This window comes from Elephantulus edwardii, unplaced genomic scaffold (assembly GCF_000299155.1).
Source record: "Elephantulus edwardii isolate Elephantulus edwardi_28Jun2011 unplaced genomic scaffold, EleEdw1.0 scaffold00115, whole genome shotgun sequence".
In the NCBI taxonomy this organism is placed as follows: Eukaryota; Metazoa; Chordata; class Mammalia; order Macroscelidea; family Macroscelididae; genus Elephantulus; species Elephantulus edwardii.
In genome coordinates this window covers 9,713,714-9,740,536 of record NW_006399865.1, presented here as the reverse complement: position 1 = coordinate 9,740,536, position 26,823 = coordinate 9,713,714, and the positions used below count along the sequence as shown (strand labels likewise).

General features: G+C 45.9%; 2 protein-coding genes across 2 annotated transcripts in view; one reads left to right on the top strand and one right to left on the bottom strand.

The window, feature by feature from the left end:
- The window catches only part of CTPS2 (CTP synthase 2), a 107,762-nt gene that overhangs the window by 46,400 nt on the left and 34,539 nt on the right, over positions 1-26,823 (top strand). The window lies entirely within an intron of this gene.
- Positions 10,177-13,446, bottom strand: S100G (S100 calcium binding protein G). The gene is made up of 2 exons (XM_006892400.1): positions 13,312-13,446; positions 10,177-10,281 (listed from the first exon to the last, which is right to left on the bottom strand). Exons 1-2 carry the CDS (start codon positions 13,444-13,446, stop codon positions 10,177-10,179), a joined length of 240 nt encoding a protein of 79 aa, XP_006892462.1.

Sequence of the window (26,823 nt, the reverse complement as noted above, 5' to 3'; positions counted from 1 at the left end):
TGTGACTGGGGTAATCGGGATGGGTGTGTCAGAGGCGGTGCGGTTGGCGCAGGATAGAGCAGGGTTTAGGGCTGTTGTGCATAGGGTCGCTATGAGTTGGAAACGACTCGACGGCACATAACAACAACATGTGGAGTTTGGAATGGCTGTTTTCTCTTTCCTCTGGGTAGACTCGAACCAACCACCTTTCTGTTAGCAGCAGAGTACTTTTGTGTTTACTCCACCCAGGAACTCCAGGATAACCGGTTAGGTAACTTTCTCTCTTCAATGGCTGTTTTGCCCCTAAGAGTGCTGAAGCAAGCATTTCCCAACTCACCAAAAAGATCTCGTTGTTTTTAGGTGCCATTAAGTTGAGTATGACCCATAGCGACCTTAAGATGAAAAGATCTCAAAGAAGTCATTTGGAGGGCATTTTGGGAGTTAGAACTTTTTTTCCTTGTTCAGCTATCTCATGGGTGAGATAGTCTTTCAAGGACCCATCTGGGAGCCCAGTAGTCCTTTGGCACTGTCTCGTTGGGGACAATAGGTTTAGAGTAAGTAGTAGCATGTTGGCTTGGCAACAGATTTCCTTCTTGTTGGGTGCAGTGGGGTCCATCTGGACTCATAGCAGCCCCCTGGGACCAAATAGAAGCGCTCCATAGGAGTATTTAGGCTGTGATCTTTGTAGAAGCCAATCACCAGGTTTTTCTCTTCTGGAGCTAGTGGATGGGTTCAAACTGCTAACCTTTGGTTTAGCAGCTGATTTCTTAACTGTTGTGCCATATGGGCTCCTGGCTCTCTATCTAGAAAAACGGTTATTCTCCATCCAGGCATGATGGCTACTGCCTGATGGTTAGGACACTGTTCTACCTGTCCATCCTCTCAGACCCCATTCTTCTTTTTGAGAGAAGGTGACGGTGTGACTTAGAGTGAGCCCCATTAGGTAGTCACAAGGGTAGTTCATAGTTTTAACGAGAAATGAATGACTAAACGAGTGGTTCAAAGCTAATGCATTTTAAGGCTTTTGTACGGCGGGCTTAATGGGAAATGACTTAGGAGTAGGTATTTCAACCACTTGAAAGGTTTTTGCAGTAGGAATCACTGAATGCTAGTGAAGGAGATGATTAGGAAGGAGAAAGACTGCATTTGGAATGCATCCACTCAGGCGCTGTCCTCAGCGCGGTGTGGTACAAAGGAGCTGCGCCCCACCTCTGCTCGCGGTTTTGTTGGGGGTGCAGGACCGAGCGGTGACACATCATGAGATCCATTGGCAGCCTGACGGCGCCCTCGTAAATGGCAGCTAGGCTTTCTGTGGTGAAAGAGTATTCACTATATACTACCCACATGGTGCTCTGGAGTTGTTGTTGTCATGTGTCATCAAGTCGCTTTCAACTCATAGCGACCCTATATACAAGAGCTCTATACGCTCCTCTATCCTGTGCCAACCTAGCCATCTCAAATGCGCTTATTCCCACCTCTCTAGTCACAGAATCGATCCATCTCATCAAAGGTCTTCCTCTCCTTTGCTCCCCCTCCACTCTGCCAAACATGATGTCCCTCTCCAAGGACCAGTCCCTCCTTTCAACATGCCCAAAATATGTCAGATGAAGCTTCAGAATCCTTGACTCCAGGGAACCTTCTGGCTTCATCCTCTCCAGGACAAACCTGTTTGTTCTCCTAGCAGTCCATGGTATATTCAACACTCTTCTCCAGCACCACAGCTCAAAGGCGTCAATTCTCTTTCTGTCAACCCTAGTCACTGTCCAACTCTCTGATGCATAGCACGTAATTGCAAAGATTATAGCCCGGATCAGGTGCACCTTAGTCTCCAGTCTGACATCTTTGCTCTTTTGTACTCTTGAGAGGTCCCTCACAGCCGACTTTCCCAATGCAATTCGTCTCCTGATTTCCTGGCTGCTGTTACCAAGAGTGTTGACCATGGAGCCAAGTAAACTAAAGCTGTGTACAATCTCAATCTCTTCACCATCCATACTGATGCTGCCAATTGGCCCAGTGGTGAGAATCTTTGTTTTCTTGATGCTGAGCTTCAGTCCATATAGGAGGCTGTAGTCCTTGATCTTCTGCAGCAAGCGCTGGAGTACTTAAAAGAATTTTCTTTTTTTAAAAAACAACAACAACAACAGCAACAACTATGTTATGGGTTTATTTATTATTTTTTTTTTAAATTTCCAAGGTTTAGATCTTCTTGCCAAAATTAATGAATCAAAATTGTGGTTTGAATGAATGTTTACAGAGCCCGTTAGTTTCCCATTCAAAGGATGATACATACACACTTTGTTTTGGGACATGCGTTGCAATCCCCTCAAGGTAACAGCACTCTTCCTGCTCTCTTCTTGGGCTCTCTATTTCTGTTCCTCCTTTCTTGCCCCCTTCTTCCTTTTGTTTTTGTGTGTTTTTTTTTCTTCTTCCTTTTGGACTTTGTTTTTGGGCGAATGCTGCTCCTTTGATCTTTTTTTTGTCGGTTTTCCTCGTGGGTGTTAGGCCTGTCTCTCGTTTGGCTGGAAGGTGATCCCTGGGAATGAGTTGGGTTCCAGGTTTGAAGAGAATCGAAGGGCCATAGTCTTGGGGATTTCCAGCAGTCTGTCAAACAGACCACTGGGAGCTCTGGTGGACTGGTTGTAAGGGGTGATGCTTTCAGCCCAAAGGTGACTGGTTCAAACCATCAGCTCCTCCTGGGAGAAAGATAGGCAGTCTCTTGTACAGTTTACAGACTCTGAAAACATGCTAGGTTTTCCTAGCCATGTCAGCCATGAGTTAGTGCCAATTCTATGGCAAGTCTGGTCTCTTTTATGATTTTATATTTCTACATTTCTCTCCTACTCTTTCCAGGACCTTCTATCCTGATTGTGATGAAAGTGGCAGGCAGCGGTTGCAGGGCACTATTTAGTTCTGTTTTCAGGCCAGTGGCTGCTGTGGTTCGAATGGTCCATTAGTCTTCAACTCTTTGCTTTTACTCACACATCAGTGTTTCAGCTGGAGAGATAAATAATTTTTAATTTCAATCAGTAACCACATATGACTCATGGCCAGGGTATTGGACAACATAGGGCAGATTGTAGAGACTTTAAGAATTCAGAGTCAGAAGGGAGCTCTGGTGGCCTAGTGGCAAAAAAGCTGCACTGTAATCTCAGAGGTACATGGTTTGACTCCACCAGATGCTCTGCTGGAGAAGGAGGGACAATCTCCTCCTGTACCAGTCAGATCTGATTTGACGGCACACACACACAAAAATAATAAAATGAAATAAAATAATTTATGGGGAAAAAAAAGAATTCAGTTTCAGAAAAAAGTCCCCTGGGTTAAGAAAGAAGGGAGATTGTCAAAGGCTTGGAGACATACTAGAGAGGAGAGAGGAGGCATAGCCGAGGCCGGAGTGGCTATGATTTGATTGTAAACTAGCAAGTAACTTGATTGAGGGGCACTAGTGATGCAGTAGGTGAAGTCTTGCCTTCCATGCAGGAAACCTTGGTTCAGTTTCCAGTCGGTGCATTTCACGCGCAGCCACCATCCTTCTGTCAGTGGAGGCTTATGTGTTGCTCTGCTGTAGGAATGGGATTTGCAATCAAGCATTTTGTCCACTTGTGCATGGGAGTGCCTCCACAGTGCCATCAAGCTCGGCCGAAGCCCAGCCCATGCTTCCTGTAGGGAAGTATAGAGAAACAAGGAGCTGGGTGCAGCTGTGTTTAAGTCCTTGAGTACCAATGTCTAAATCGGAATCTTGAAAGCATTGGGAAACCAGTGAGGTAATACTAATACATGCGATCGTTGAAATATGCCGTCACCATCCTCATTACTGAAGGCTTTTCAACAGAAGGGATTGCTGCAGCTTGTCTGAGGGCTAAGGGCTGAATTCGAGCAGAGGTCTCCATAGAGAGGCCTGACTGGGAAAGAGGCTGTGTTGTGCACAGAACCAAGATCCAGAGCATGCATTGTCAGGAGTCAGCCTCTCAGCAAAAACCTGCTGCGTCTCCCTGGGTGCCAGGCCCCAGAAAGGGCATCCGTGACGTGACAGAGTCCTGTCCCTTGTGGAGGCTGCAGGACAGTGGAGACTGGAGTTCTGTGTCTGATGACCTGGGGTGGAGGTAGGAGATCAGCTCCTGCTTGGAAGCGGGACCAAGGAAGCCAACCAGTTGGGCAGACACTGCTCCCTTGTGTACCACACCACATACCCCTCTATGCATTTCCAGTCTCCTGTGAGTTAAACTGCAAGCAGTAATCTGCCCAAATGTCTAAATATCAGCCAGTCACAGAAGTTTTTCTTGGGTGTATTTGCTGCAAGCTGTCCCTGTTCCCTTTAGGTCATTTCAGTGTGCCTCCCCATTGCCCCATCTTTGAAGACTCTTCAGTTGGGCCCCCAGTCTTCATAAAACACCTGCACAAGTCACTCTGCAATTCCTAAACCCATCTGTACTCTGCTTTCTTTCTCTTTTTTAAAAAAAGTTTATTCCTGGGTTTCAGCACCAAAAAATATGTTACTGTGGTCAGAACATGTAATAAAATATTTGCCAGTTGAACAGTGAACTGTTTTTTTCAACTCAACACTTTTTATCTGTACCATTCAGTGACCTTGATTATATTCATCAGATTATGCAACTATTGCCACTTACTGTTTCCAGATGATTCTGTTACTATTAACATGGACTGCCCACTTTTCCTCTCCCGCCTGCCTGTCCCTGGTAGCCACGAAGATTCTTTGGTTTCTATGTATTTGCCTATTCCAAACAATTTATGGAAATGGAATCCTGTAAGATTTGCCCATCTGTACTGACTTCTTTTACCCAGTAGAATGTCTCCAAGGTTCATCCATGTTGTAGTGTGCGTCAAGGCTTCATTTCTCCTGATGGCTGAGTAATACTTTGTTATATTGATGGGGGACATTTTGCTTATCCATTCGTTTGTTGATGGACACTTACGTTGTTTTGCTTTAGAGAACATGCAGTGATTGTGAGGATGGCCATGGCAGGGCCGTGTTTCCTTCTGTTGCACACAGGTTTGCTAGGAGACGAAAAAGAGTTCAACAACAGCACCAACAGGGGAGCTCTGGTGGCCTAGTGGCAAGAAACTGTACTGCAATCCCAAAGGTACACGGTTCGAATCCACCAGATGCTCTGCTGGAGAAGGAGGGATAATTTCCTCCTGTACCAGTCAGATCTGATTTGACGGTACATGCACAAAAAATAATAAAATAAACCAAACAAAAAAAAAACCAACAAACCAGCAACAACAGTATTCTGTCTGCTGTTCTATCAGTAGTCCTCTGTTGGACACTTCTGTTGTTTCTACCCTTTGACTGTTGGGAATTGTAGTGTGGTGAGCCTCGTGGTACAGGTTTCTGCTTTGGGTCCTGTCTCCCTACATTCTGACCTTCACCTGACTCTAGCACAGCAGCCAGTAACTTTGAGAATCTGAAGCTGGTGTGCCCACACTATTCCTCATAGCTGAGTTCCCACCTAAGACACAGCATGTCTGCTCATGGACCTGCACTGTGCTCTAAACCCAAGTGTGAATACTACTTCTTCCATTAAGCCTTTTCTTGGTCTCATCCCAGGGTCACTGATATCAAGGTCTTATCCCATGGACTGCCAAAAGAACAGATATGTCTTGGAAAAAGTGCAGCCAGAGTGTTCCTTAGAAGCAAGGTTGGGGAATTTTCCTCTCACATACTTCTGGCATGTTTTTAGGAGGGGCCTTGGAAAGTGACATCGTGTTTGGAAAGGTGAAGGGTCAGTGAGAGAGAGAAAGATCCTTTTTTTTTTCTTTCTTGTGTGCCGTTGAATTGGATCTGGCTGGCACAGGAGGAGATTGCCCCTCCTTCTACAGCGGAACATCTGGTGGATTCGAACCACGTGCCTTTGGGATTATAGCACAGCTTCTTGCCACTAAGCCACCAGAGCTCTCTGAAAGATTCTTAATGAGATGAATTAACACAGTGACTGCGGCAATGGGCTCAAGTGTGTCAGAAGTGATGAGGATGGCATAGGACTGGACAGGGTTCAGGTCTCATTTTTAGAGAGTCAGTGTGAGTCATACTCGACCACACATAACAATAACAACATTGCCAATTACTGTCGAGTTGATTCTGACTCATAGAAAACCTGTAGGACAGAGTGGAACCCATGTGGCTTCTAAGATTGTAATCTTTATGGAAATTGTCACATCTTTATCTTGTGGAGCAGCTGGGGGATTTGAACCACTGACCTTTCAGTTAGCACCTTAGTATGTAATCCCTGGTTAGCAGAGCTCCTTGGTTGAGGTGTTAAATGTCTGGGAATCTGTAGCTTTTCTGACAATGGTAGGTGCTTTATTATATATGTTGGCATTGAGAGGATTACTATTTGCTCTGTAGATAACAGATTGAGAACTAGAACACAAGCTTGGATGAGATGCTAGTATGAATGAGGTAAACATGACAGCAACTCTAGACCAATGCTGATTGTGGTGGTCGTGTGCTGTCGAGTTGGAACCAACCTGTAACTGAGCCTCCAGTGGGTTTTTAGACACAGTAAATAGCATAGGAGTGAGCAGCTGATGGATTTGAACTGCATACCTTTGCATTGGCAATGTAATTCCTTACCGCTAAGTCACCAGAGCTCCCTAAATGCTGATTAAGGAAAAAAGTGAAATAAAAATGTGAAAATGTTAAATAAAATACTGTTGTTAAGTTATGTCCAGTCAATTTCAATTCAGAGTGCCCCTGGGAGACAGAATAGAAAGACCTCATAGGAGGCCTGGTGGCACAATGGATTAAGTGTTGAGCTGCTAGCTGAAAGGTTGTCCGTTGAAACCTGTCAGCTGCTCTGGGCATGCAAGCTGATGCGGTCTGCTCCAGTAAGCACCTTGGAAACCCTGGGGGACAGTTCTCTCCTCTCTCCTACAGGGCTGCTGGGAGTTGGAACTGACTCGATGGCAGGGGTTTGTTTTCCATGGTTTTTTGTTTTGGTTTGGGTTCCTCCCCATCTTTATGGGAATAGATCACCAAATCAGTCTCCCTGGAGCCCCTTTGCGTGGGTTCAAACCACCAAGTTATTTCAGTTAGCAGATTAGCACTTAATCAGTATGCAAAAACCCCTCCTTAAATGAGATATTCACATGTCTAATTTGACAGCATTAAAAAAGAGCTCGTCAGGACTGGATAGTATGTTTATTCTAGGATTTAAACCGGTGAGCACTTCAGGCTATTTGAGCAAAATAAGAAATCTTGTATCACAGTAGATGGGCAGTTAGCAGTTTACAGGACCCAGACCCTGGTGTGGACAATCCTCAAACTAGGAAGATAAGGGACACTCCTAAATTGGAGAAGGAGTATCTGAACCAATAGCCAACAGTAAATTTAATGAAAAAATAGTGGAGGATTCTTGTTCAAGTCAGAGACAGATGAAAGCTGTTAATTGAGAATATTAAATGTTGACTAATGAAGTTTTAAAATTAGACTGCCTAATGTTAGCTGGGAGTCTCTGAGTGTTACAAATGGTTAATATACTTGGCTGCCAACCAAAAGGTTGGAAGTTCAAGAGTGCACAAAGGCACTTTGGAAAAAAGTCCTGGCTATCTGCTTCTGAAAATAAAAAATCAACCACTGAAAACCCTGTGGGGCATAGTTCTGCTCTGACACGTGGGGTCACTGTGGCAAAAGGAGAAAACCCCAGCCCTGTCTGGGGAGTGGGGCTTTGTATTTCCTTTTCCTGTATATGTATAGTTGTGAAATGCCATTGAATCAGAACTGACTCATAGCTGACAGCACCTTTTGGGAGTTCAGTTAGGTTGTATGTTCATAAACCATAAGTGTTCATTCCCTCTGATACAGTTGTTTGCTTCTCAGAAATCCTCCTGGAGGTATCTGAAATGTCAGAGGAGACCTCATTGTCATATTGTTGGAAAGAGTCAGAAATGACAGCTATCTGAATGCCTCAAAGCAAGAAAATGGTTAAAACTATTAGAAAATCCTTCCACTAAGTCATTGGAAATGTTTAAGGGTTTCCATGCCTTGAGAACATTCACCATTGACTTAGACTGGGATACAGTAATATCTGAGTGTTCCCTCAATAGGGTATGCAAATCTTCTTTTTCTTGATGGAAATATTAAAAGTATTTCTCTTTTTTCCCTGATTAAGTTTCTGAATGTGTGAAATAGGGTCTGATGAATGCCATTTTACTCTTAGGGGAACCTCTATAATTATGCCCTTTGTCTCAAATCTCAATATTGACAGTCTCCTCTCCAAGGTAGTCAGCTCTATTTTCTCTTTTAAATAAGAGCAGGCAGAGAAGCTTATCATGAAAAGCAACATGGTATTTAAAAGCGGTTTCTTTTCCTTTAAGTCTGTCATTTGTATAGTTTATTAGGACACATACTGACATGGTTCAAAAGCCAAATATACAGAGAGTGTAAGGTGAAGTGTCTGGTCCTCCTTGACTCGTGATCCTTTCGTGATATGTTACTTAGCCATAGCCAACTCGGAGCAGCTCCGTGTGGCAGAGGCGAGCTGTCCCATAGGTTTCTAAGCACCCATAGGGAGTTGCACTGCAGACTCAAAGGTAGTGCCTCTCTGGTGGTGGATTAAATCTCCTGTGCCATTTACAGCCTCTGAAAACCCACCGGAGGGTCAGCTAGGAGCTGGTCTGACTAGACAGCAGTGAGTTTGAATTTTGAATCTCTACAGGAGCAGATCATAAGCTTTTTCTCGCCAGATGGGCGTAAATCTACTCACTTTTCTGTTAGTGACAGAGCTCATAACGGTTTCTACTGATGTTATTAGCGTCTTGTGTGTTCGTCTAGAGATGTTCCAGTGCACGTTCGCATGAATTCAGATATATAGCCAGCTCCCTGCCCCACGCACGCACTGACCCCCACCTCCGCCTCCACCACCCCTGCTTCATCTTGTGCTCAGACCAGTGTTAGGGATTCTTCCAACCTCTGAGATTGAACTCCTCAGAGATGGCATCTAGCTCAGTCCAGCTCTCTAACAGACAGCCCTTCCCGTTAGGTCCAGGCCCTGGTTGGTGCGATTGGTTAGGTCTCTGCTGCAACCAAAAGGATGGACGTGTGCGTGTGCGTGTCCCCAGGTCACCAAAGGGAAGAGGCAGCCTCCGAAGCCTCCATGCACTGTGGTTCTGTGCTGGCCCACGAGCTTCTCAAAAGCAACTGTTTTGTTTCTTTTTATCCTGGGCTGGGGTGTGTGTATGTGTGTGTGTGTGTCCCCTTTGGGAATGTGCTTCAGGCCACTGGGGAAACCGTGGCAGCCATATTGGCAGATATAGCTAAGATACACTTGAGGTTCATGAACTTTACATGGTGTTTTGCAGCCATTGATTGTCAGCTTTTGGGAGGAGGGTCAGATCAGAATCCTCCAGGCACATTAGTGACTTGAACTCCCTTGAACTTTGCTTTGTTTAACTCTTTCAGGTAATGGCAAAAATAGTTACCCTCCTTCTCCTGCGCACCCCAGAACTGTACTCAGTATGTGGAACTAGACAGTTGGCGTTCTCAGCTAGGCAGTCTCAGGAGTGTAGGTGAGCAGAACTGGAGGACCCATCTGTCTTAATGCCTTGACTTCACATGTCACCTACCAAACAGGATCTTGAAGGGCTAGGCTGGGAGACCTGCCAGAGGCACCCCTTTTTACCCCAAAGGTGGAGTGGAACCCCAGCTCTTGGTCCTGTATTCCTTCTATTCCTGTGTGGGTCATTCGTTCAGAAAGCACGACTTGTACCGGGAGCCATTTTACAGACAAGCGTCTATTTTTTGAAGTGTTTCTCACCAGCCTTTGAATAGCGTCAAGAGCGAGCTGAGAGCTCTGAAGAGGAGGTGAGCAAGGAGCCAGGAGCAGGGTTATTCTGGTGGGAGAGTCCCTGGCGGACTGGGTTTGACACTGCAGAACTCTCTCCACGTTCCTGATGGGAACAGGAACCAGCATTCTTGGACAAGACCATGGAATATTCTGGGAACCCATTGAAAAAAAAATGATAAAGTGAGTTACATTTATTAAGGTTGTTTTGAGTAAGCCCTGAGGGTCAGCCTTTGACAAAATGAGGCATGCCTGAGAATTTCTTTATTAACACTGGCTGGGGGTCAGTCAGATCATAGTAGTTGTGAGGAAGTGAACTTGGGGTTCTGAGGAGGGCGGGGCACCCTCTGAGGCTGCTCTTTCACTGCTCACGGTTCGGTGACTGGATCTCTCTTCACTGGGCTACCTTTTTTACTACCTCCAGGAATTCATCAAAACTAATCTCTCCGTCTCCATTCTTGTCGAGTTCTTGAAAGAGGTCGTTGAGACTGCTTGGGCCCTGGTTTGAGACAAAGAGAATGGGATGGAGGAGAGAAGATGAATCAAAGTGAGCTTGGGAGCCCATCTCTTGCTTTGATTTTAGCGTTTCCTTATGAAAATCTGAATATTCACGCTAAGCACATTTCTGACCAGAGTGAATCCTGCCACCGTTTTTACTTTCACCTGCCGTTGTCAGACCCTTTCTTTTCCTGTTCATGGGAAGCCTGGCTGGCAGAATTTGAATTTCAAAAGCGGTGGTTGGGAGGTGTGGAGCCCATGTGGAGTCTGATATCAGTGGGGTTCAGGCAGAGGGGGAGGCAGGCTTCAGTCAGTATGTTAAGCTTAGCCAATGGGTGGTCTTCTTTTCTTCCCCTTCTCGCTAAGGAGGGCTCTGGTGGGCTGTGAACTGTGCTGCCATCCAAAGGCAGGTCATTTGAACCCACCAGCTTCTCTGCAGGAAAAAGACCTGGCTCTTCCCAACCATTTCCCCTAGGAATCAGAATGGTCTCCCTGTGTGCATATAGAGTAGCTGTTCAAATAAAACCTTAGGTTCAGATACTGTGATCATTGTTAACAGCGCAGCACCAGAAACCCCACCCATCTGCTGCAGTCAAGCCGATTCTGACTCGTGGTGCCCCTGTGTTCCACAGTACAGCCACTTGGTCCTCATAGGCTTTTTTTGGCTGTAATCTTTATAGAAGCAGGTTGCCAGATCTTTTCTTCTGTGGTGCTGCCGGGAGGTTTGAACTGCCACCCTTTAGGTTGTAGTACAGGACGTTCCCCAGATATGAACATCCAACTTACAGACAATTCACTCTTGTCCTTTAATGTTAAGTGAATTTGCCTTTACTTGGAAGCAATTGATCCAATCCCTCCAGGCCCAGACTGAAGTCACAGCCCCTGAGTTGATGCTGACTTGGAGGAGAAGGTAGAGCTGCCCATAGATATACAGGGGCTCCAAAGCTGTCAGTCTTTCTGGATGGGGACTGTTGGATCTTTCCCTGTTGAAGTGGCTGGTCAGCAACCTAGTGCATAAACCACTGCATCACCAGAGCTCCTTTTTCTTGTACTAAAGTAAGGCGAAATAAGAACCATATGTGTGTGTTCTGATAAACTTGACTTGGAGATGCACTTAGGAATTGAGCTTGTTCATAACCTGGGCCTGCCTGCACTTACATCAGTAGCTGAGAGCTGTCTGTGCCACCCTGGGACCCGGATGCTTAAGCAAACTTCATTTTCGTCTCTGCCATCAAGCCCGAATAAATCTCCAAGCTGTTACAGCTCTGGCTCACAAACAGTTTAGTTGAGAAGTCAGTTTCAAATTAGATCAGCAAGATGTATTTTCACCCCTAAGGGCCCTCCAGAGAGACTTGGTCTTTGGCCAGGATCACAAAACTTACAGTAAGTTAGTTGTTTAGCATCTGTTTTATAAATCCCAAACATCTGTCCTCCCAACGCATTTCCTAGATCCTAAACCATACGAAAGGAGTTCTGGTGGCCTAGTGGTTGGGAGTTGTGCTGCCAACCCAAAGAAAGGCAGTTCAAATCCACCAGCTGCTCTAAGGGGGAAAAGATAGGCAATCTTCTCCCATGTGGTCCCTCTCCCCATGTGATTTACCGCCTCTGAAAATCAACTGTAGGGTCACCTATGAGTTGGTTCAGATTTGATACCACAGAGAAAAAGAGGGGGAAAAACCTACAAAGTTATGACAGGAATGGATAAGTAAGTGTTCTTACCTTTTTAAAAAATTTAAATCTTACACAGGAAATGCATAATAGGGAAATGATCCAATCTTTAGCATTTATTATTTCTCAAAACCACCCTAAACCCTGGTATTTTTATTTTAAATTAAGAAGAATATTCCCCCCCATCACTTCTAAATTTTTTTCAAAGTTATTTTCTGTTCCAATCATCATAAAATGAGAAAAAAAAATCAGATTATAAAGGAATTGAATTCGGGTGCTTTTCTTTGTAGCGTTAAAAACAGAAAGCATCCCAGCTGTCAGATTGGCAGAAGGGACATTTCTGGTTAAATTCTGGAAGACAAGGACACTTGAAGCAACTGCTTTCATCAGAAGTTGGCACTTAAACAGTGTCACAGTCGGATGTAACAATCGCACAGTTCTTCCATTGTGAAGAGCGTTTTTTAGTTGCAAACGGAAGAAAACATCCTAGAGCCGAGGATGCATTTTTAGTCCTTTCCTGAAAGTTGGTTAGCAATGCGTGACTGCCTTATTAACCCAAATTTAAGTGCTGAGCAGAAACAAACTCACACGGAAAGACTTCTGAAATGAACAGGGCCCACTGAGAACGTTGTGTCAGCACTACAGCTGGTTTTCAGAACAGACTGTTGAGTGTTGGTTTTGTTTAGGGATGCTCCCCACCCCAAATGAAGTATGTGCCAGGCTGACATTATCCTGTGATCCTCCTTGCTTTTCTGCTGCCTAGCACGGAGAGCTGGATCCCGGCTTGAGGCCTCGTGGTGCACTTGGCACCTTGCAGGCCTCGAGGTGGTCAGTGGACTGAGGACATATGGCCAATATGGCTGCTCAGGGAAGGTGTAGTGCTGGCCCTGTCTAGAAGACGTGGCTTCTGTCTTCAGAGAATTTGCCCTCAACTGTCGCCTGACACCAGATGAAGATTGTACATATCCAGCTGCCCTCCCTCAAGGGATATCTTTGTCTTGCTGCCTTAGCTGAAGCTCTGTTTAGAACCACAGGCTTTTTAGAATTTCTGCTGTTTTAGAATTTCTGCTGGTAGCCCTCTGCTACCGTCAAGGGTCTGGTTAAGCTCACTTGCCACTCACTTTGAATCCCTGGGGAGTGCTGTGGGTAGCACATAATGCTGTTGCCTGAGAGGTAGGAGGTTGGGCTTTATTCTGAGGTATCTCAGAAGAAAGGCCTGGCAATCTTATTTCTGAACAAACATCAGCCACTGAAAACCCTATGGAGCCCAGCTCTACTCCAGTACCCATGAAATCACCATGAATAGAATGAACTCCGTGGCAACTAGTTGGTTTTCTTTCTTCTCCCTTTTTTTTATACTCACTTTGAGTAAACTGGGGAATTCCTTCTCAATCAGTTGCTTCAACTCCTCTTTTGACAGCTGGTCTGGGTCTCCTTCTTTGGCTGCATACTTTTCGAAAATGCCCTTCAGTTCTGCAGGAGACTTCTTTGCACTCATTTTGATGTCCTGTAGATGGAGAAGGAAATGGATTGACTGAAGAGCTGACCCGGAACTTCATACTGAGGGTGCCCAGTAGACTTTGAGTGTCATTGGGCTGTTTCTTTAGCGAAGGTGGGGAGACTAAAAATGGGAAGGGAAGAAGTGGGGGTCAGCACAGAGACTCATTGAGGCAGGCCACTGCACCAGTCACTACCAACTTCCTCCTCCTTTTATTTCAAAATAATATCAGACTTGGAAAAACAAGTTCTAAAACTTAGTCACAATTCACATATATCCTTCACCCAGCTTTTCCCTTGATAACATAGTACACTTATCAAAATTATAAAATCAGGAAATGAACATTGTTACCATGTTGCTAACGAAACAGACCTTCTGTGAATCTCACCAGTTTGTCCGTTAATGCCCATTTTTGCTGTAAACTTGTTTAAAAGATAATGATCTTCGATAGTGTGTTAAATGCCTATTCTTAGCATCCACACTGAACGCCCTGATTAGTAACTTAGTGGCATTCTTCCCTTCCCAGGCACCTGGTCTAGATTCTGTAGGCTGTGGTCTTGAGGAACACTTGGCCCCAGCTTCTAGTGTCTAAATGAGACAGATTATTTTTAGATGGCACACACTTCCTCACAGACCATCAACTGTCCCTGCAGCCTTAAAGGAAGCCAGCGTCACTACAGGCAGAAGGCGCTCTAGGCAGGAGTGAAAGCACACGTACCTGGTTGCCCAACAGGGAAGCAGCTCAGAGACAGGAATGTGCAGGGAGAAGCTGGACCAGCTGCCTTTTATAGTCTTTCTAGACACACCACCTTGATGATGAAATTCTCCTTTTGCTTGCCCTTTCAGGGTAATTATTAATGAGTTTTTGAAACCCACACTTAAGACTGCAGGAGCCTCAAGATAATTCCTAATTAAGGGCAAGATCCAATGAGGTGACACCTCAACAGTTGCTTAATGGTCCAGAGTCCTCGGCATCAGCTTTGCCTTTCTGTCCCCCCGTAGACTGTCTTCTCTGTCCAGTGCAGAATTCTGGTATTTGTGCACAGTCCACAATTTGGAAATCTGAAGTTTAGCTGAAATACATTGGTTTGTTTCTTTAATTGAGCCACATGTTTAGGATTGGAGAGGGAAAAAAAACCCAAACAATCCACCCCAACCTTTTCATATTGGAAAACAAAGTGCTATGATTGAAGGACCAGAATCCTCTAGCTTTAAAAAATTGCAGTGTGGCCATTGAAATGGGGTCCATAGTGCTGGTTGCCCTTCAGCAGCTTCGGCTCATAGCGGCCTTATTTGTAATAGGATGAGGCATCGTGTAGTCCCCTGCAAAGGTTGTTGGTTTCTTTGACACCATTACTGTGAGCAGAGTGTCAGTCCATCTCATCGACAGGACCCTCCTCCAAACACCCTGACCATTTCTACTGGTTGGTCTTTCCTGATGACATATTTAAAGTCAAAGTAAGCAAGCCATCCTTGCCTCTAAGGAGCATTCTCGCTGTATTTCTTTGTTTTAAAAAATGTTTGCGTTTGTCATTCACACACATTTTATTATTAATTCCTATCTCCATTTTGTAACAGCATTCTTCCTGCTTTCGTCGTGTGATTCTTATTTCCACTCCCATCTAGTCTGCCCCTTCTTGTCTTCTTGGATTTATCCCAAGGAAAATACTGCTCCTTTGGACCTTATTATGGTTGGTTATTCGAAGGAGTGAGTGTCTGCATGGTGTTATTATTCACCCGATGGTGTGGTGGCTGTATACCGTCTAGTTGGAACCAACCCCAAGCTGACCCTGCAGAGGGTTTTTAAAGCCAGTGAATTGCATGGGAGGAGATGGTCCATCTTTCTCTTGGAGAGCAGCTGGTGGATTTGAACCATGTACCTTTGCACTGACAGCACAGTTCCTTACCACTAGGCCACCAGAGCTCATTCACCTGATAGGCCTGTTATTTAGCTAAAAGTTAAACCATAGAAGTGAGTTTTGTTCCATGCTTGAAGGGTGACACTGGTATTTCTTTTAATACTATTTTGTAGGTGCTTAGAGAGTTGACTGGGGGGGGGAATGAATGAGGAGACGAATGATTTGATTAGAATGACATCAGGTTCAAGGATGAAGAAGAAAATGCTCATCACTCAGTAGCGGAACAAGATTGTTATTGTTGTGTCCCCGCAAGGTGGCAACCCTCCAGGGAGTTTTCAGAGGCATGAAAGGAGATTGCCCATCTTTCTCCTGAGCGGTGGCTGGTGGATTCGAACTGCTTCCCTTTGGGTTGGCAGCACGACTCTCTATGTATTAGGCCACCAGCGAGATTACCTAGTAACTAAGTCAATTTCCACTCTCTTTATTATTTATTGCTTCCATGTCTACTTATTTCTTGTTCCTGTTTTCTTAGTGAATAGATTTTGTTAAACATTCTAAAAGTGTCTTGAAAAATACACCTCCTATTCAGTTGGAAAAACATTAAACTTTTTGGAATTGCTGTGATTTAGATTTAGAGACTAAGGTTAATTCTATTGGAAAGAACTCTGAAAGAACGAGGACATTTCCAGGGATCATTTGCTCTAAAACAGATTGTACCGTCTCCAAAGGGCTTCCAGATCGAGTTTCAAAGCACTCAGCAGCTTGTATTTACTTGTTCGCTTCTACACTTGTCTAATTTTCTCTGGCCTTTCACTACATTACCTACAAATTGCATATGGACCATTAGATTCTCTTTGTCTTCAGTACTATAGTTCTCGGGCGAAGCTGGACCTGAAACCACCCCCAGGGATCAGCTTCCAGGCCAATAACAGACCAGCCTTTAAAGTGAGTAAGGCGAATAATAACATCAGGGAGGAATGTTCTTCTCCGTAAAATCGACCAGACTCAAGGACAGCCTTTGCCTCAAAACAGCACTCAGGCAGCAGGAAGAGGCAGGCAGGAATGATGAATGGAAATGAGGAGTCCAGGAACGTGGGGAGAGTGATGCGACAGTGTGAGGACTATAGACAATGCCGTGAAACAAAATATGTGTGAATTGTGGAGTGACACTCACATTTGCTGTCAACTCCCACCCTTACTAAAATCAAACGCACAAAATAAGTAAGTAAATAAGACTCTGAGGCCTTATTTAATGGGAGAACAGAAGTGGAATCTTAATGTCTCTTCCAAGCGTACCCACCTAGCCTGTTTATCATACCATCCTGTGTAGGATCTTCTTTCGTTTATTACAGATCATTTGACTTTGGTATGTAAGTTGTGTATTAACTCCCAGGTTGGATGGGCATTTTGTATTCGGTGCAAAGCTTTAGACAAAAATGTTCTATTTTTGGCAATGCATTTTAATCATGATTTCAAAGGCTGGCTAGCATTTTTATTCTTATGCCCCGTTTTACCTGGAAGTAGGTTTTTCTTGAATAGTCACGTCAAGTCATATCTCCTCCCTGGAGATTAAAAAAAAAAAATTTTTCACGTCAACACAAGTTGCCAGAATAGTACAACAAATAGCAGTTTACCTCTCTAATCATGAGTGTGTCTACCGACAAATGCTGCCCCCCACTCCCATTGGCGAGTTAGTTGCGCTTCCCCCGAAATCTCCCAGCTTCTGTCTCATCAGAACGAGGACACTTTCTTACACAATCACGCTATGCTTATTCAAACCTTCCCAGCTGTTGAAATAGCACCTCAAATGGCCACGTGTGAACTAAAATGGGCAGTGACCTTTACATTTCTTGAATATGGCTTAAAGAACTCAATAACTTTATATCATCTAGAGAACTCTATATGAGATATGACTCTGTTGCTGTGTTGTTAGGTGGCATGCAGTCAGTTTCAACTTCTAGCTCCCTCCTGTGACACAGTACAGGTGCTACATAGGACTTCCTAGATCAGATGAGAATCTTTCCTTTTTTTCCCCCCGCCTGTCACACAAACAAAGTTTTATTAGGTCAGATCTTATCAGCAAGTAGGCATAAAAACAGCTGTATAATCTGCAAACTCAATGACACCCCAGCACTATCTAGGCTGTGACCTTTATAGAAGCACGTCACCCAGCCTTTTTCCTGCAGAACGGCTGGTGGGTTCAAACCACTGACCTTTTGGTTAACATCTGAGCCCTTACCAACTGTGCCACTAGGGCTCCTTATACAACTACATGTGTTCATAATAACTAGATAGGGAGCTCTGGCGGCCTAGTACCAAGCAGCTGTACTACAATCCCAAAGGCACGCGGTTCAAGGCCCCCAGCTGCTCCATGGAAGAAGGATGGGCAGTCTCTTCCTGTGCCGTTAACTGCTTCTGAAAATCCGCTGGAGGGTCAGCTATGGGTCGGTTCCGACTCGATGGTATACAGCAACAATAACTAGAGAGCATGTGCTGTATAGCTCTGGTGACCTCGTGGTAAGGAGTTTCACTGTTAATCCAAAGGCATGTGGTTCGAATCTACCAGTAGCTTTGCGGGAGAAACGTGGGTAATCTCCTTGCATGTGATTTCCTGCCTCTGGAAACCAGCTGGAAGGTCGGCTGTGAGTTGGTCTGACTCAGGCACATAACAAGAGTAATGACATGTAGTGCGCAACATGCGACCTGCGACATGCATGTCCTGTGTGACATGCCTCTGTGGACCCAATTTTTGGTCCCCTCCCCAGCCTTCCGGTCACCGTTGGATAGGAATAGTGATGGATTTTATGTTTCCCATTGAAGTTTAGCCCTGGTGCTTCTGAGTCTATGGGTAAAGAGAACAATAAGAGACGAGAGACACTGTGCTTCCCACAAGCCTAAATTCAGATGCTGAGCAGTATTGGGCCGGAGTAAACCTGAGGGCTTCCTTTGACAGCGAGATTGGAAGCCTCAGCGGGCCTCTGGTAAAGGTGCTTCGTCGGCACACCTCCTTCCCGCACACCTCACCTCTCGTCTCCTTCTCTTTACCTGCAGACTCAAAAACAGGGGGAGGTCAGACCTCAGTGGGAAGCACAGAATCCACGAGATAGTCTCAGGAAACATTAACCAAAAATATACAGAGACGAGGCGATAAATGCAGGGTGTGTTCAAAAGTGCATTTTGAAATCACAGAAGGGAGAAAAATGAGAGGCACAGGTTAGTAATGGAAAAACGAGAGGCAAAGGTTATTTATCACCGCACTGTTCAAGTACCTGATCTTTGGACAGACTTAATTTTTTCCTAGGAAAACTCCATTGCCGTCAAGTCAAACTCCGAGTCATGGTGACCCTGTAGGACAGAGTAGACCCGTCCCATGGGGTTTCCAAGGCTCTAAGTCTTAACAGACTCTCTCATCATTCTACCTTAGAGCAACTGGTGGGTTTGAACTGCCAGCCTTTTCATTAGAAGTCAAGCACTTAAGTACTGTACCTTTTGGACCCCCCTTTTTCCTAGAAAAGCCAAAATCTGCGTATCTAATGTCAGATTGCCATCGGGGCGCAGTCCACTTTGTGGGGCACGGTGGGTGTGAGTGCTCTGTCTCTCTCTAACAGAGAAGCCAGAAATGCCCCATGGTCCATGTTCTCTAGGAACCAGGAGTTCGAGAGCGCAGATGCCCCTTCATTGTCCTTAAGGACCCGGAGGGAGGGTCTCGGGACTACTGTCAGGGCTACTTGTCTCTGGGATGGCATTCATGTTCTCTGCTGCCTTTAACCATTGCCTGGGATGATGTGGCAAATAAATATGTTTGGCTGCTAAGTGAAAGATTGGAGGTTTGAGTCCACCCAAAGGCACCTTGGAAGAAAGTCCTGTGACTGCCATAGAAAACCCTCCGGAGCCCAGCCCTCTGACACACATGGGTCCCCACATCACAGCCAAGTCAGCAACGCCTGGTGAGCTTTTGCCTAGGTGATGGAACCATTTATGGGGACACCCTCAGACCTTGCTACCCCTTTCCAGAAGCTTCTGAGTCACAGCCGGTGCCAGTGGGGTGCTTATTTACTGGGGGCTGGCTGTTCTATGCTTCTGATGCCTTAAGCTCCTGGCCTCTCTCACCAGCCCTGTGGGGTGGACCCTCTTGTTATCCTTAGTCTGTGGAGGGGTTAAACAGCTTGATCAGGTCAGATAGTAGTTGGTGTTCATGCCTGTCAACCATAGCCCCTCGCCCCTCAGAGGGGCCCCCTTCTCAACCAGGCCAGCCAGCTCTGCCTCCTCCTGCCCAAGGCCGTGGAGTCTGGTCATCTTGTGTGACCTCGCAGAGGTGAACACTCTGAGGCTCTGAGGTTCAAGCTGCCGAGTCAGCTTTGTTAGCTTTCTAGGGTGGGTAATCTCCCCAGTTGCTGAATTAGCATCTCAAATCCCCTGCTTTGCCAGTGGAAAAACTACAAGTCTCTTTAAAGTAAAATAAAAAGTTTATAATGGTGAAAGATCATTTTGCAAAATGGGAAAACACGGAGTTCAGAGGGTTTAACAGTTCTAAGGAGGTACAAAGTTAAGGAGGTCAAAAAAGGTGAAAACCTCAGCGGGGGGCATGTGTTTGGGCTTTTTCTGGTTGGCTCGTACCCTCAGAGTTGTAGGCTGAGGTCTTGGGTGACCACCTCTGCAGGAGTTGGTCCTCTCAGGATGACTCTAGCTGGCAGGATTGTGGTTGACCAGAAGCTAGGGAGCTCGGGTGACGCAGTCCATGAAATGTTGGGCTGCTAACTGAAAGGCAGTAGAGCTTTAGCTATTTGAATCCACCAGTGACTCTGCTGAAGAAAGGTGGGCTGTGTCTGCCCATAAAAAAGTACAGCCTCGGGGATCCCCTGGAGGGTCTGTCTCTATGAGTCAGAATGGACTTGGAGGTTTTTGGTTGGTTTCTTAAAAGGAGTTTCCTGAATGGAATACTATGCAGCACACAGGAACAATGATTTTGTAAATTATTACCTAACTTGGGAGGAACTGGAGAGCATTATGCTGAGTGAAGTAACCCAGGTCCCACAAGGACAAATACTGTATAAAAACCATTATTATAGAATGAGTATAAGAGCCAAGACGGGTGGGAGAAGGTGGAAGGAGAGGATGTGCAGGGGGAGAGGGGGATTAATCATGGGGTTGTACAATTTGATGGGTGGAGGGGTGAGGGAAATTGAAAGAATTTGTTCTTGAAAACAATGTATTAGAATTTTGCAAATAAACTGGTAGAAAATTAAAAGAAGTTTCCTGAAATAGTTAAAACAATGCAGATACTGGGTGTTGTAGTGGCGAGGGGTCTAGAGGCGTTTTCTGAGACTTCGTTGACGACCAATCTCATGTCTCATGTTCCCTGGCACACTGGGTCATCTGGTCACCTGTAGCCCAGCTTCTGAGTCAGCAAAGCAGAGCCTGTTGCTCTGTTACCACCTTACTGGTGGTCCTGGGTTGAAGCTGCATGCCTTCTTGTTCTGTTAGAAGATATTTTCCTGATGTTTACAGCCCCCTGGACTGCAAAGTGTTTGCCAAGGTGAGTCCAGTGGGGATGGCTGGCTGAACCCTGAGGCTCTATCCTCCTTTGCTTCCTTAGCTGGCTGCTATATTTCCCTTTTGTCTCTGGAACCGGGTTCAGGGTTCAGGCCTGGAGTAAAACTCAGTGTTAAGGTTACCTGTATGAAGGACGCAAACCTACAGAGAAAAAACTTGTGATTTAAAAATAGGAGGGCTATGGAGGTAGTGTTCTGGGGGAGAAGGTGGAGGAAAGTGGCTTAGCTAAAATTCTTTGTATATCCTGGGCAGTTTTCCCCAGCAACCTGAAGACTCTTCTCAGGGGCCAGATGGCACACCCCGAGGGCCAATGGCTGAGCAGGACATCCTGAGGGCTGAATGGCTCTCCCCAGGGGCTGGGTGGCACACCCCGTGCTCCGGGTGGCACACCCCTCTACCAAAGCCACCCTTCCCCCCCAAGATCTGGACCCTGCACCTCACTGAAGACCATGGCCAAGAACAGCATTCCCAGTTCCAATGCCATCACTATTGTCCCCCTCTTCTCCACTAAGTGGTCAGACAGCAATTTGAAGTGGACATCACTACCCTCCCCTTCACAAATGGAGAAGGGGCTCTGAGAATGATGAACAGACCCTCCTAGGTGTAAACAGTTCTTGGCAGCAGTAGTCAAGAAATCAAAAGATGTGGTGCTTTGAGGAGAACTGCAATCTCAGATAGGTTGTTGTTAAGTGCCATCAGGTTGTACACAACTCATAGTGACCCTTATCAATCCATTGTGTTGATGATCTTCTCTGGCCTCTCCAAGGAAATCTTCTTCACTGACAGCGAGATGCTTTCCTTATGAAGCCCTTCACCTCCCACAGCTCCATTGTGCTGCCGCCGCATGTCCCCCTCCTGTGCTGGGGGCCCATGGCTCCTGGCATCCGCAGTTGCCAGCCATGCGGGGGCTCTGTCACACTGGCCGTGGGGCCCAGTGCTCACTGCCCAGTCCAGGCCAGGGCACCCGTGGGCCCTGGCCATGGTCGCGCCTTGGGATCACGGCAGCACTGGCTGGGCAGCAGGCAGCGACAGGATGTGGCACTCACCCATGTTCCTTTGAGAATCCCCATCCTCTTGATGTTGAGCTTCAGTCCATGCTGTTGACCAGCAGTCAACTGCCTGGCTGTTTGGGTATATATAAGTTGTGTGGCCTGCTTCCATGTGGCTTGCCTGGCCTCATGCTTCTCACATTGCGTCTCTTGCCACTACTAACTTGGTTCCAAGAACCTATTTTAGAATAAGTTTATTCTGCAGCAGTGTAGAGGCTCTGTTGTACCAGCTTTGGGGCCTGGTGCCTGCCTGCCGTCTGTCCCAGGTGAGGAGATTTTTGGGGTCCGGCCATGGAGGCCCAATGGAGCTGTGGTGGTGGCATGGGCTTGGCAGTGGGGGGCTGGGAGCCATGGGACTCACTCATCCTTTTTTTGGAATCTTTGTTCTCTTGATATTGAGCCTTGATCCATATTGAAGACCAGTAATCAACTGTTTAATTGTTCAATTATCGATAAACTGAGGACTGTGGAGGGCCATGGTGGCCCGCAGCTCCTTATGGTATTTCCGCCGCCACCACTGCCATCTTGGTTCTCCTCTCCATACCTTTTCAATCTATATGCAGAATGAATCATTAGGGAAGCTAGCCTTTATGAGGGGAAATGTGGCATCAGGATTAGAGGAAGACTCATCAACAACCTGTATTATGTTCTTGGTCCTGTTGAAACATTTCAGTATACAAAAAATACTACGATGTTAATACCCAAGAGAAAAGTCATCATAATGTATATGCTGGTCATGGTAAACACTTGGGTACAGTTTTTTTTAAAAAAATAAATTATCGTGCCCTTAAAAAAAAACAAATCCTCAAAACCCCCCAAAATCACCTGCATTATACAGATATGCAGATGACACAACCTTTCTTGCTGAAACTGAGGAGGACCTGAAGCATTTGTTGCAGAAGGTCAAGGACTGCAGTCTTCAATATGGATTGAAGGTCAACGTCAAGAAAACAAAGATTCTCACCACCGGTAGCACCATAATAGATAGAAGAGAGATTGAGCGTATTAACAATTTTAGCTTGCTGGGCTCCACAATCAACCCTCTTGACACCAGCAGTCAGGAAATCAAATGATGAATTGCATTAGGGAATCTGCTGTCAGGGACCTCTCCCAGGTATTAATGAGCAAAGATGTGTCTGGATACTAAGGTGCCTCTGATCCAGGCGATGGTTTTCGCAGCTATTTGCTATACATCAGAGAGTGTCAGAGGCCTGGCTAACTTGCAAGGCAAGACTAGCACTACATTTGTAAAACCAGCAGAACTGATTCCATCTTGGCTAGCACCATCTCGAACGGAAACCTAAATGAGATAATGTGATTACCCCTGCAGATGTGTTTCAGAAACCTAAATAAGATAATGTGATTATCCCTGCAGGTGTGTTTTTTGGAAACCTATATAAGCCTTTTTAGAGATAATAAAAAGAGGGATTCATGATAAACGAGGAGGCTCTCTGCATCTTCATTTAGTCCTCATCCCTTCTCTCGGCGGCACTGTTTCGATATATCGGGGCAGGACCTCGATAAGAGAGCTGGACAATGACTGAAAGATAACAGAAGAATCATCAATGTTGTGGTGCTGAAGAGAGTATTGAACATGCCATGAACTGGCAAGAGAACAAACAAGTCTGTCCTGTAGAGGGTGAAACCAAGCTGCTTCTTGGAGGCAAGGCTTTTCAGGGTCTGTCTCACATACTTTGGACATGTTGCCAGAAAGGACTATTCCTTGGAGAAGGACATCATACTTGGAGAGTGGAGGGACAGCGCGGCAGAGGAAGACCCAGGATGAGATGGTTTGACCCAGTGACTGGGGCAATGGGGGCAGGTATGTTGAAGAGAGTGAGGTTGGCTCAGGACAGGGCAGGACTGTTGTGCATGTAGGGTCACTGTGAGTCACTGGCCACTCGATGGCACATAACAACTCATCTAGGTGAGAGGGGCGCGGGGACTTTAGCTGAAGATGGGCTGAAATGACAGGAGAACTAGAGATTCAGCTCTACCTTTAGTTAGGAGTCTTTGATTTAAGAATCTTGCTTTTCTGAATGTTTTTTTCTTCAGCTCCCTCCAAGCAGCCTTTGCTTTCTATAATTTTGTAACAAATTGGAGACCTCAAGTGGTTTTGACCAACTGGCTTCTTTTTGGTTAGCAGCTTGGACCAGGCTGCCAGCACTCCTTTAAAAGGGTTTGCTTTTTCCTTGATCTGAAAACCCTGCTTATTCTGAGAGGCAGTGCTGAAGATGTAAAAGACTTGTGAACCTTGGAAGCTAATGAAAGAGATTCAGAAATCCCTGGTTTGGGCCACAAGGAGGACAGACCGCTGCTAGGATAGCTGTTTGCGATGGTTTTCAGACCTTGTTAGTCCATCCTGTTAGTCCAGTATGACCAGTTGCCTCCTTGGCATCAGTGTGGGGCATGTGGGTTGAATGCTTGTGTCATCAACCCTGTGAAAACAGTGCAGCCGGCACGGGGGTGGCTGTGTTTGACCTCCACCAGCTTCACAAGAGGGAGAGCACTTAGTGGTTAAGGAGCTGCATTGCCAACCCAAAGGCAGGCAGTTCAAATCTTTTTTTTTTTTTAGGACGACTATTTTCATTTATTAACTAATATACACACGTACAAGATAGGGGCTATTAATAATTAGGGAATTCTGGTGGCCTAGTGACAAGAAGCTGTACTGCAATCCCTCAGGCAGGCAGTATGAGGCCACCAGCCTCAACAGGCAATCTCCTTCCCTCTGATTAATGGCCTCGGAAAAAACCACTGAAGGTCAATTATAGGTTGGTTCCAACTCTTTGGTACACAAGATTAGTAATTAGGGGAGCTCTGGTGGTATATTCTGGAAGGAGCTGTGTTCCTAACCCAAAGGTGGCACCTCTCAGGTGGTCTGAATCCATTAGCTACAGTGACGGAGAAAGACGGGCACTCTCCTCCTACGTGATTTATAGCCCCTGAAAACCTGCAGGAGGCTCAGCTCTGAGTTGGTTCTGACTCAATGGCAAGGTCTGAGGAAGGGGAGGATTAATATTTATGACAGGGCACAGGCATTAAAATGAGCTTCTGATATTTTTGTTTTAAGTCGGACACACTTACGGATGGGTCTGCACCTAGAATGCTGTACCAGTCCTTTTTTGGTGTCTGCTCAATAGCCATCATCCACTGATTAGCTCACTCGAGTTCTGCGCCAGAAGTGGCAGTTCAAATCTTACAGCATGTGATTCACTGCCCCTGAAAACCCATATGGGTTGGTGCTGACTCAACAGTACCTAACAGCCCTTCTTCCACAATGGGAACGATTTACTAATAACATCGGGGCTGCAAAACGGACACCTCTGACATTAGACCTATTCTCCCGATGCTCCTGCAACTACATCTATCAACTCTAATCCTCCCAGGACTCTCACTGTGCTGCTATTGGGTCTGCTCGTCAGCTGTGTTGACTGCACAGAACTCACAGACCATATTGATGATTATGGGATTTATTAGGGAAGTTGACAGGTTACAATTCAGGTTGGAAACAGGATACTGTTTTCCCGCCAGGACAGTGTCTGAGGTGTGATCTCAAGCTCTTTGACCTTCTGCCTTGAGTTCTGCCAATTACTGCGCCTCCCCAGGTCCTCCAGCAGGCTTCGGGGCAGGTCCTCGGCTCTGGCTGTGGGACAGCTGCTTCAGTTCAGGTGTCTTGTGTCTGTCTCTGGCTCACCACCATCTCTGCACTCTGATCCCTCTTTCTTGATGGTAGTGAGGTTTCTGTTTTCTCCTGATTCTGCTTGATTTAAGCCTGGCAGGAGGATAGAACTGGCCAGTCTCTTTGTTAGGAGTCTGCACACCTTATTTACATTCTGTCGTCACCTGTCCCATAGTCTAGGGTGTGAAAGTGCCACCGCAAATGATTGAATTCAAAGTTACTCTGTTGAAAACTGGAGTTCCCTTTGCTGCCTTCCCCTGCCTGGCCTGGAGGAAAGCTGCAGTTTGAGTGCTAGACCAGGTGTTTAGTTATGTGTTATATTTATATCTGAAAAAGTGTTATTGGTTGCTATGGAGTTGACTTTGACTTTTGGTGACCTTCTGCGTAATGGAGTGAAACTCTGTCCTTTCCTGCGTCATCGTCCTGATCATTCGTATGCTCCCTTCCATAAACTATATGGAATACTGACGGGGTTAGAATGTTCTTTTCCTGACTCACATCACATACACCTTTTTTTACTGGTGGTGGAGAAAAAGCAAGTTTAAGAGACCAGAGAAGCAGTCTGTTTAGGTCGGACTGCTAACTCCATTCCCCATCATGGGTTCTGTCCTCTTCAGAGAGACAGAAGTGGGCAGTCTCCCACCGAGGCAGGCATGGGCACAGCAGTGCTGTCTGACCTGATGAACCTCTGTGTGACACAGAATTCATACCTTCATTTATTTTTTTTAATGGTTTACACAATTTTTTGTGCCCCCCCAAAGGTAAGTTGGGTGGGGTGAAGTAAAACACACCCCAAGTGATTGTCGATCACCTAAAAGACAAGAGGATTGTTGTTAGGTGCTGAATTGAGTATGACTCATACTGACCCTGTGAACGACCGATCTGAACTCTGTCCTATCCTGTGCCATCCTCACAATCTCTAACACTCAAGCTCATTGCCATAGTCACCAAGTCAACACCCTTGGTTAGGGTCTTCGTCTCCTTCACCTTCCCTCCTGGCCAAGCATGATGTCCTTCTCTAAGGGATAGCCTATCCTAGCAACCTGGCCAAAGAACGTGAGTAGGTAAGAGAGTAGGGGCTTGAATTCTCCATTTTCTAGTTAACAGTTTGGCTGTGCAATAGTCCCCTTCATGTAGTTCCAGAATCCTTCCGTCAGTCCAAGAGGAACACCCCCCCCCCCCGCTGTGCCCACGAAGCAGGTGCTCCCCAGTCTCTGCTTCCCTCAGTCCTCGG

What these genes read in the sequence shown, in the direction of transcription:
- S100G (XM_006892400.1), bottom strand. Translation starts at nt 13,446, where the DNA reads ATGAGTGCAAAGAAGTCTCCTGCAGAACTGAAGGGCATTTTCGAAAAG. An exon ending in AATTCCCCAGTTTACTCAAA is followed by an intron (nt 10,282 to 13,311) that starts GTGAGTATAAAA and finishes GTCTCAAACCAG; the next exon opens with GGCCCAAGCAGTCTCAACGA.